The sequence below is a fragment of the Akebia trifoliata genome, chromosome 10 (genome assembly GCF_017979445.1).
Source record: "Akebia trifoliata isolate Shusen 1 chromosome 10, ASM1797944v1, whole genome shotgun sequence".
Classification (NCBI taxonomy): domain Eukaryota; kingdom Viridiplantae; phylum Streptophyta; class Magnoliopsida; order Ranunculales; family Lardizabalaceae; genus Akebia; species Akebia trifoliata.
The window spans coordinates 23664638-23676231 of record NC_141384.1 but is presented as its reverse complement, the minus strand read 5'-3'; the positions used below and the strand labels follow the sequence as shown (position 1 = coordinate 23676231).

Here is an 11594-nt window from a genome sequence, read left to right as displayed (position 1 = left end):
ATTCCTCGCGTAAATCTAAGAGCTCTCTTTATTATTTATACTTTTAAACAAAATAATATTATAATAATTTTGCCAATGCGAGTAAAATAAAAAAATAAAAAAAATACAACTTGTTTAAAAGATTAATTTGAAATTATAGAATAAAGTTATATAACATTAATTCAACTTTTCTCCTTCTTATATAATGTATAATACTTTTGATTTATTGTAATCAACAATCCAAGGAAATGAAATACTCGATCACATTTTTTGTAAGGTCATCAATGACCCCAAAAGGAAATGAAGTGATTGATTACTTTTTTTTAAAATGATCTTGTCTTAGAGATAAAACTGAAAAAATGGAACAGAATCGTTTTTGTATTATTATAATATTTTAATCATGTTTTTATTTGATTGATTTATCATCGAGACGTCATTGTGGTAAGAATCAAGATAACTTATCAATTTCACTTCAATTATTTGTCTTCTTCTTTCCACTTGCATTAATATTCCCGTACAACTTTCTTATATTTAACTTTTAAAATGACTTGGGTTGGTGATTCATTAAAATTGAGTTACGGAAAATCATGTGATCCTGATCGTGTATATACAGAATTCAGTGGTTGAAATTTACATAAGGGCATATGTTATCCACGCGTGTAATAAGAATATGACGCTCTTTTTTTAGACCCCCCCTTACGCTCCACGCTCCATGACATAGTAGTTACATGATCATAAATTTTCTTTTTTTTTGTGTATCCCAAAGCAAAGGATCTACGATTGTGTGATGGGGCGTCTGAAAAAAGAAAGAACTTCAGTTATCACAACTCTATCCACATACGTATAAGTTCATAAGAAAATTCAAATTCAAAGAACGATCAGAAAATCCTTCAACTATATTCCTTATTAGCTCTTTGCAGGATTGCCTTGGATGGGATCTACTCCTTCCCATCTTAATATGAATTTATAAGCAGATTGCGTTCAAATGTGATTAATTCCAATATTTTTGCCTACATAACTACCCCTCCAAGAATAACAAAGTCTTTTAAATAAAAATCTTTTATTTTATCTTCTAATATTATTATTTTCAAATTTCATTCAATGCATTTGTATTTTATTTTTATTTTCTCCTTCTCTATTATTGTCGGTCAACGATCTTAAAAACACCATCTATTTAACTATGCGTGTGTTTGTTTTTCAATAATGCTGAGGTGACATTGGAATTTACTACGATTCTAACATTTCTACCATGGAGGTGCGTCTGTAACCATAGATGCTTTTTTACTTGTATATCGAAGAAACATAAATCTATGATTATCACGTCAACACAGTAAAAAAAAAAAAAAAAAACAAAGTCCCCCACGATTATTTTTCCTTAAAAAAATAAAAAATAAATAAAAAATCTATGCTTACACATGCATGTTAAATGAATGTTTTAGATTCAGTGCAAATCCAATGATATCGGATTCCCTAATTATTGTTTATATGGTAAGCGTAAATGATAAGTCAAAGGAAAATGGTCTTAAAACGGCCACAAAATTCCAAAAAAATGAGAGGTAAAATAGACGTGGTCCGGCTGCTCCCTTGATAGACAAGACATTATCTACACAAAGGCTAATGGAGGTTGGGAGGTGGGACCCACTGTTGTTCAAATGAAAATGGATAACTTATACAAATTCCAGAGTCAATGTATCTGTCTTCGGCGGCTGCACTACCATCACCCTTTTACTCGCCACGTTAACAAAACTGTTTTCTTTTTATAATTTATTATTATTGAATAATGCTCAAGTCACTTGTCTCTGAAATCTCATATTCCACTTCTTGACGTGAAAGTGGATAGGAATCATAGATTCTTTTCATCGAGATACGTGTTCAAAAGTATTTATGATTCTTATTAGCTTTTACGTCTAGAAGTGCGATATGAGGAGGTTTCAGCTTCAGTGACTTCAGCATGAGTGAGTTTTCTATGAAAGACTAACAAAAGTTACCAAACTAACCTTGGGTTGGGTCGAATCTCTTGCAAGAAGGCCCTTAAATTTTTATTTTAATATTTTGGATAAACATGCATGATCTTAAAATCTTTAATATTTTGGGCAAAGTCTTTGTTTTATTTGGCAACGTTTTTTTTCTTTTTCAAACATTTGATTGATTTGGCAAAATTATCTAAATTAATTGCTTTACATATTTTTTTTTCATTGATTTAAAAGATGAAACAGTAGAGAAAATCAAAGAATTAATTAAATTTTGCAAGAACAAGTGAAATCTAGGTAGCAAAATTAAAGTTGGTCATTTTTTCTTTAACACATACAATCATAGTACAGATGTGGATTGCAAGTTTGGATGCTACGATGGAGGAGACCAAAAGGATTACGTATGCTCATGTATTTGTTGAAGTTTATGAGTATCATATGCTAACAACAACAACAACAATTGGAAAAAAAAATCACAAAAAAGTCATTATCCATCCAATCAATATAATAACGAATTCCTTTTATTTAGGATAATCCATGATTTATTGGATATCAAGCAGATCGTATCTTAACCAAATTCTTAGTATTTCGAGATTTGAATTCTGTATTGTGCTTGGTCCATTCTCTAATTTCAAGTTTCGAGATGAGGTTATTCTTGTTCCCTTTCTTCAGACTCGGAGTATTAGCTTCATCTAGCTCTGAACTCGGCCTATTTATCTTCCTTTGAGAGTCAAACTCGAAATACAGTGCCACGTAAAACTCGAAAGATTATCGTTCCACATTGGACTCGGATTAGTATAGTAACACATGTCACAATAGAGTGCATTTACAAAAATAATCATCCACAATTATTAAGATTAAGAACTACCTCAATCACCATCTGTGGATGTGGGAGTTGGTAATAGTTGAAACCTTGTTGAATTATTTAACATATTGCCCTCAAGGTGTTCGGCACGTATCATGTTTGGCCACTAAATTTCTAATTTCCCCAAATGAAGAATGATGAAGAACAAGGTTAGACCACAATGAATTAGAGGGGTAGAAGACCTTTCTGTCTGTAAATTTATGGCTTACAAGCATTATATTGGGATTTAAATGATTTTGTAATAGTGTTTGTGTTTCCGTCTCAACGGGTATTGAAAACCCGATTCTGAATCCTACTTTATTGGAATCAATTAGAATTGGGTCTCTTGGAAATAGATAGTGTAATAATCAGATTTGATAAAAATCAAGAACTGAAATTATTTACTGAGAAATTTTTTTATTGTTCCGATTCTGATTCCATCACTTTAAGAATCGAATCGAAATGGATAAAATTCAATGTTTATGATTCTAATTCCTTTTAATGGGGTTAGATAATTTTGAACCCAAGTTTGCCCACTTCTTTACTGATCCATGTGCCAAAAATCCTCTTGATTGGTGGTTCATAAACACTTGATTAAAGTAAATAAAAAACACTCAAATCTAACAGTTACAACAATTACAACACCTGACGTGTCTTTTACTTCTCTAAAATAAAAATAAATAAATAAAATTTAAATAAAACCGGAATCGGCGAGTATTTATGTTGAATTGCCTTTAATTAAGGTGCAACAGTAGTTATGGTTCATTGCATGACAATGACGAATGCTGCAATCATCGAATTTTTGCACGTGTTGAATTAAATCCACTTGCACAGATAGTGAAATTTCATAGAAAGCTCTAATAATTATTAAAAAAACAAATAGATTCGAATTTTGGCCCAAAGACATGAACCTCTCTGTGTTATATAAACTCCTTTTAACAGTCTCTCCTTCCAAATTCTAATTCTCTCTCTCTCTCTCTCTCAAGTCTTCAATTTGATAGCAAAAGGAGAAAACCTCAAATTATCTCAGAAAGATATTAAGAAATGTACCGAAAGAGTGATTGTGAGTCTGATATCGAATTTCTTGAATCGATTCGAAGATACCTACTAGATGATTCAGATCATCTGTTGAGTTTTCCGGAGATCAATTCTAACAGCACGCCGGTTGATTGCCGGACCTCAAGCTTCAGTAGTCTGTTTCCTTGTTTAACGGAAAATTGGGGAGATCTGCCGTTAAAAGTCGACGATTTAGATGATATGATGTTGAATGATTCCAATCGTGACGCCGTTAACGTTGGATGGACTCCTTCACAGGCTTCTGGATCTCCTGACTGTAGTTCGTTTGGTTTGACGGAGACGGCCGTTAAATTGGAGCCTGAAGATACAATGACGGTGCCACCGGTTAAGTTGCCGGAGAAATTAAAGGCGGCGAGTGAGCCAACCAATGGTAAGCACTACAGAGGTGTACGGCGACGGCCTTGGGGGAAATTTGCGGCGGAGATCAGGGATCCGGCGAAGAACGGTGCTAGGGTTTGGCTCGGAACATTCGAGACGGCTGAAGACGCCGCACTTGCTTATGATCGAGCCGCTTATAGAATGCGTGGCTCACGCGCAATACTCAATTTTCCTCTCCAAGTTAACTCAACTTACTCGGACCCCCCAGTGTCGGTTAACTCGAACTCGAAGCGATCGTCATCATTTGATACCGGCTCACCAAAGAGAAGGAAGAGCCAAAGTTAGCTTGGCTGATCCAGACTCTGGCGCAAGCCGCGTGCTTTTGGGTTCTTCCCCTGTTTTTGGAGGGGAACAAAGGGTAGGGTACATTTGGCGGATACAGAGACTGAAAAATAGGGTGTTTATTGGTCTGTTGTGTACAGCAGATTTGTTATTATTAATTTTAATTTATTTTTGTAAGTGTTTTAATAATTGGATTTGGATCCGTACCCACCATCCATTTCATAACCCAATTATCCGATCCAGATGAGACACTATCTCCTCCCACACCAGTATAACCGATTAGACCCATTAATTAAAAAATAATAATAATAATAAGTTTTACAATCCGGTTTCGGATCAAATAAGCACCCACTACTAGGGGTGTAAATCAGACTGGGCCAAGCCTCATTTGGGCTTAAACATTATCTGGTAGGGGTGCACATGATTCGGATTTTTATAAAATTGGAATACATAATCGATTCTAAAATTTGGAATTGAGCCAATCCAATTATCCTATAGAACTGAAATAATTCAAACCAACCTTGGTTTGGATTGATTCTCGGTTCTCATAATTTCAAAATAGAATTAATATTTTTTTCTTTCAAAAGAGGAACCTTTGGATTAAATCATAAATAATAAATATTTTTAAAATGAAAATGATTTTATGATTAAATTTTGACTGAAATCTGTATAAATTAAATATTAGAGGAAGCTCAATGAGATTTTAAAAAATTTACAATTTTAAAATTGGTATTTTAGATGGATTAGTGAGGAAACTAATCCATAAATGGTAGATTATGAAATCTAAGTCTAAGTTCGTCTAGTATATTTAATCTAACAAACACGGCATAAATATTCTCATAAAAAAATAAGGAATAAAATTTTTTTTTAAATTTTTTCTATAAATGGGTTGGATCCATTTGAGAATTAAGAGAGATTTGTGTACATTTTTTCATGAGTTTTGATTCGGTTCTATTATACCCTTAATTCAGAACCGAATCAAATCATCGGATTTTTTTTATATACAATCCGCACCCGAATCAAACCATGCTCAATCCAAACCAATCCAATCCAATCCAATCCAATCCAAAAGACTTTGGATTGGTTCGGTTCTTGGATTTACCCAATCCAATGTGCACCCCTACTATCCGGTGATCATCCGAGATGCAAAACAGGCCTTTGGGCCAGGCCTATATGAAAAATATTTAGAAAGACTCTTTTGCTTAGGGAGGTGGGGCTAGTCTGGGCAGGCTTATTTCAAGCTTTATAGGTTTGGCCAGATTTAGAGGGACAAAGCCAAGGCCCAATTTAAATAGACTCCAGACTGGGCCTAGAGTCAAGAAACTGGTCCATGGGCATTGAAATCCTTTCACTCTACTTCCGGTTTGACTCCAGAGCAAAAACACAAGGACTCATGTAAACCATTTTTTTTTTGCAACGAAAAGAGAAATGGATGGGAAAACAAAGTAAGATATCCTTATCAGGATCCGACGTTACCCACAGAAAAAGGTGGGTCCAATTCGAAACATAGCGGAGGGACCATGGCTATAAACCTGCTTCAATCATAAACACCTAATACTCGGTTACAAAAACATCAAAAATCAATACAGTTGAAATAATTGAAATTGCATATCTTTTGTGTAAACTTTTGTATGACTCGATCCGTATTGACAATCTGATCTTGTTCACTTGCAGATAGATTCAACGAGCATTATAAACAAAACATTGACCGCCAAATCCAATATCAAAAATAAGAAAAAATCACCAACCTCAGTAGCATAGATGCCTTAATTGCCATGAATCCATATCTTGCAAGCTACACGAAAGCCCATCTAAACAGTTTCCCCTCTTCTGTCGTCTCCTGCAATTTTCAAATTCACCATGATAAATTAAATTTGAATAAACTTTATGTAAATCATAAGAGGGTCTACTATGTTTGAAGATATTAGAAAAAATGTCATTTAGAAGCAAAGTGAAATTAGAAAGAGAAGAATATTGCTCTCTCCTAAAACACGTTGAGTTCTATACGATTTATAAATGTTAGTTATCCCCTTATGGTATGAACCAGAAGAAAAAAACATGAGCTACTAGCAAATGCATTCGCAAGATACAACGAAACATAGTTCTTCTATTATCTCTTTACTGTTTTAGCATTGATAAGAAAGAGAGATGAGCACCAAGTGAATATGCTCAACAAGAGGAGATAAAATACAGATTTCAACTGAGACGATACTGTTTGAAAATTGATTTTTAGAGGTCTGAATCTTATTTGTATAGAGGTTAAGGTGACCATTCAAACAATCATCATGATTGTTTACTCAGTAGTCACATTTTGGATGGACAGGATCACTTTGAACGCCCATTTGATAACCTAATAGATCTAGTGGGAGAGTCGTACCCTTTCAAGGTGAACACTAACCACCAAAACCTGGATGGTTGCACACCAACACTCAACATGGTAAAAAATGGAGGGGTTTTTTTTTTTTTTTTTTGATGGGTAAACATGGAGGGTTGCACTCACCAAGATGATTAACCATGAACTAGTTCAAAGCATGCCGTCATAAATTGAAGTTATAGGTGGGAAGGTGCCAACTAGCTTAGTTGATAAAGTCTATGAGCCATGATAGCAAGATCTGGGTTTAATTCCCACCATCGTCAAGTTACTGATTTATAACTAAAAATAAACTTACCTATAATACCCTAAAAAATTTATTACGTATCTTGAGGAATAAATTTATTACGTATCTTGAGGAATAAATTTTATGAAATTTGTTAATTATTAATCAAAGTTGTAATGGGAGAGTTTTTTGAGTCAATCATGTATTGTTCGTAGGTTTAGAATGGTTGAGAAACATAATTTTGCACGAGCTTAATTTGATGGTTTAAGTTAGTTGACCCAAAAATATATTTTAAAAGAGTATATATGAACATAAAGAGTTAATTCATATTCATTTCTATTAAAGCTATTGAGAGGAGTTGAATCTAAAACTTGTTTGTTTATTGTCGTTTGATTTAGGTTTTGATCTCGTTAGAAAGTGAATCAAAAGTCAGGGTTATAGCATAGAGATTAAGAGCGTCAAGTTAAGAAGATAAGAATTGGTTCAAAAGAGGTAGGGAACTTCCAATTTCTTAATTGTAGTCATAGATTTGTTTTTTTAAAAAAATATTTTTGTTTCAAAGTAATGATTATTTCACTATTTATATTCAATGTATGTATTTTGATAAAATTCATGCAGGTTAGTTTAGAATTTGGATATTTCAAACTATTCATGTTGCAGGAGATTATGTTTGTTGACATCAACATAAAGGTTGTACTTTAAAATTGCTTTTGAAAAAAAAAAACATTTTTGGAGGAATTTCATAATAAAGAATATTGTAAATTAAAAAAGGTTTTTCTACGATTTCAACTAACAGAGCAAAAGAATTGTTTTATGAAAAGTTGGATATTTGATGCTCGAAAATTTTATTGTGATTTTAGGAATACTTTTATTTATTTTGTAAAATAAATTTCAAAGATTTGGACTAGTGGGAAAAAAATCAATTTTCAAAAGAGATCCCAATTGTATGTTTTGAAGTAACAATGGAGGTGTGATTGCTAGTATTATTGTACCGAGAATTCGATTCTCAGTTTGTTGTATGGTATATGGTGTATGAATATGACGTAGTGGAAGCGTGTGAATCAATAGAATCAATCGATAAACAAGCACTAGCTTGGAGGAAAATAAAGCAAAGAGTTAAAAATTAATTAAGTGATAAAAGAGAATTGAATTGATATGTTTTAATTGATTAAATTTCGTTTTTGGAACTCCTTATATAGATAACTTCATCATAAAAACTTAGAAACATTCTAAAATACTAAAAAGTAACGTTATAATCTACCTATAACATATTACCAATCTTGTAATCCTATTATAACTAGCTTTGGACATTTCTAAGCACATCCAATTATATAGTCTAAAGAATAAAAATAAATTTAGACAAACAAATAGAAACTTGAAAACAAATTAGAGACTAAACAAAATAAAAACTTCCTAAAGTTGAAATAGAAATTAACGAAACAACTTTTAAATAACTTAAAACTAAACCAAACTAAAGACATACAACAAAAATCAAAATTGGGTTGAGTATGGACCCCACAGGATCAACCCGAACAAAACTGATCAAACCGAGTTGACTTGGTCAATATGAGTAAATTCAGCCAAATCTTGACATAGCGGAAACGTGTGAATCAATTAGATTTGATAGGTTGTGTTCAATAGAACACTCAAAATTAATTTGAATCAATAGATTCAATTGATAAACAAGCAATAGCTTGAAAGAAAATAAAACATAAAAGTAAAAAGTAATTAAGAGAGAAGATAATTGAATTGATGATTATTTTTTAATTTTCGGATTTGGAGCTCCTTGTATAGATAACTCCATCATAACAACTTATAATCCTACTAAAATACTAAAAATTAACATTTTTAACCTATCTATAACATAATACTAACTTTCTAATCCTATTAGAACTCAAATTAGATACTTCAAAGCACTTCTAATTATAATATAAATAATAAAAACGAATTTAAAACAAGTTAGAAACTAACAAGGAATTGCAGTCCTAACATAACTATGAAATAAAATTCATACTAGAGCTAGAAATAGAAATCCTACTAAAACTCTAACTAGGATTGTAGATGTCCTACATCAGATCTAGATAAGTTGATTTAGACATGAAAATTCTACTCACTTTGCCATTTATGGATCATTTTCTCTAGAAAATCAAGAGCAATGTGTTTGACATTAGGGCCCCCTTCTTTGAGATAACTCGACCCCGAGTTGGTGCAGGAGTAGAAAAACCATCCTCCGGAAATAAAGGATAGGTGTTCTTTACGTTGATTGTCGAAGATATGTGCATATCATCAGGCAAATCCACCACATAACTAAAAGTTTCAAAGTTCTTCACTTGTTCATGGAGAATGTGAAGGATCTCAATCATGTCATTGGCATCCATGTTGGAGTTGGGAAGAAAAGGAAGCTGCATCAAGTCCAAAGTATGATTACACTTTATAATAGATTATCTAGAATGGTGTGTACTTGTACAGCGATTGGGGACTGAATTGTAAGCGAATTCAACATGTGCAAGTGTCAAGTCTCATTGCCTCGGTTTGTCATCCGAAGGGCATTGAATCAAGTTGCCAAGAGTATGGTTCACAACTTCCATTTGTCCATCCATTTGAGGATGTGTGGTGATTGAAAACTTAAGTTCAATTTTCAATCTAGCCCACAAATTCATCCAAAACCAACTCAAAAACTTAAGAGTCACGATCCATAGTGATGGTATTGGAGATGCCATGTACATGTACGACTTCATGAAAGAAGAGGTTACCTATACTCACCGCATTATGCGTTTTGTGGTAAGGGATAAAGTATGTCATTTTAGAAAAGCGATTGACCACAACGAAGATTGAATCATTGTCTCACTACGTTCGAGGTAATCCAAGCAAAAAAATCCATGGAGAGGTCTTCCCAAGGGCCATTAGGGACCGGCAAAGGTGTGTACAAACTAGGAGTGCAACTTGGTTCGGGTTAGAACAAAATCAAAACCGAACCGATCAAGATCGGTTCTATTATATGAGGATCAGAACCGAACTGATTTGTTTTATAATCAAACCAATCCAAACCGATCTTATTTCGGTTTGATTTGGTTCGGTTCCATGGGTTGCCAAGGAAGAGCCAAATTCCCTCCATCTCTCCCATTATCATATTGTTTTGCAACTTGAGAGAGAGAGGGGACGCACCGTCGACACAGCCGCCGCTGCAAACACTTAAAGAAAGGGACGCACCGTCGCAGCTCGCACTGACACAGACGCAGATGCAGCCGCAGATCACACCGTTGCAGACGCAGATGCAACCGCAAGTCACACCATCGCAAACGCAGAGAGAGAGAGAGAGAGAAAGAGAGAGGAAGAGATGAGCGGGTGGCGGCCGCAGAGGCGAGAGCTCAGAGACGAGAGAGAGAGAGAGAAGGGTTTTGTAAAAAATTAAATTAAAAATTAAAATATAAATCTAATATTATATTTTATATTAATATTGGTTCGGTTTTTTATATTAGTTGAACCGAGAACTGAACCGAATTCATCGGTTTTTTATTTTATAAACCCGAAACCGAACTGATATCCATCTAAACCGAACCAAACCAATCCAAATTCTACGGTTTGGTTCGATTCTCGGTTTGAACCGAATTAAGTTGCACCCCTAGTACAAACCAATGTTTTGTCCTTTCCCTTTTTGGCTTAAGAGGCGGTGACGGACAAAATCTTCAACATCTTTCTTGAGAGACTTCCAAAATTATCGTTCTTCCATAAGTGCAATAACATTGTCCCGAGAATCCTCCATGTAATTCTTTGATGAGATGCTCACGAATGGAACCATTGGGAATGCACAATCTCGTGCCCTTGAAGAAAAAGCCATCTTGAATGAGAAAATCAAAGGTACCTTGTTATCTTGAAGCGTACTTTTCCCACATAACATGGAATTTCGGGTTGCCAATGTAGAGTTCTTGAGGAAGTCGAAGCCTATCGCATTGCTCTTTACGGTAATGAGTAAAGAATCTCTGATTTGTCAGGCATGAGAAGGGCTACAACTTAGTGCATCGGCAACTTTATTGTTGAGGCCAGATATGTGTTGAGTGGTGAAATTGAACTCCTGAAGAAAGGTGATCCATAAAAGTGCATGCGACTGGTTGAATTTTAATCTTGGATGAATTTCAAGGCTTGGTGGTCTAAATAAAGCAAAAATCATTTTGGATCACGTAATGCCCTCACTTTCTAAGAGCATGAACAACGGCATAGAATTCGAGTTCATATATACTCCACTTTTGCCTTGCCTATGTTAACTTCTCATTAAGGAATTCAATAGGCTTTCTTTCTTAAGATAAAACAATTCCTACTCCATGTATGGAAGCATTGCAATGAACTTCAAGTAGCTTGTCAAAACAAGGAAGTGCCAAAATAAGGGCAAAAGTAAATTTAGCCTTTAAGTGATGAAAACTAGCTTTGACATCACTGATCCAAGTAAATTTTGTCCTTCCATGTGTTGGT

General features: G+C 34.1%; 2 protein-coding genes across 6 annotated transcripts in view; one reads left to right on the top strand and one right to left on the bottom strand.

Annotated features, from left to right (window-relative positions):
- The first annotated feature begins 3746 nt into the window (after positions 1-3746).
- LOC147393348 (ethylene-responsive transcription factor 1A-like) lies at positions 3747-4736 on the top strand. Its single transcript, XM_086456287.1, has one exon. It carries the CDS (start codon positions 3838-3840, stop codon positions 4531-4533), a length of 696 nt encoding a protein of 231 aa, XP_086312413.1. The 5' UTR covers positions 3747-3837; the 3' UTR covers positions 4534-4736.
- Positions 4737-5053: 317 nt separating this feature from the next.
- The window catches only part of LOC147393347 (COP9 signalosome complex subunit 7-like), a 45945-nt gene continuing 39404 nt past the window's right edge, over positions 5054-11594 (bottom strand). For 2 of the 5 annotated variants that reach the window (XM_086456284.1, XM_086456285.1), the window contains one exon: positions 6120-6370. Coding sequence is in view for 4 of the 5 variants with exons in the window: in XM_086456285.1 (XP_086312411.1) it covers positions 6326-6370 (45 nt within the window). In the remaining variant the exon portion in view is untranslated. Of the gene's footprint in view, positions 6063-6119; positions 6371-9242; positions 9530-11594 lie in introns of those variants that run through there. The other 3 variants (XM_086456283.1, XM_086456282.1, XM_086456286.1) reach the window with 2 other exon arrangements.

Bases quoted from the DNA above. Each gene is read 5' to 3' on its own strand.
- LOC147393348 (XM_086456287.1), top strand. From the start codon at position 3,838: ATGTACCGAAAGAGTGATTGTGAGTCTGATATCGAATTTCTTGAATCG.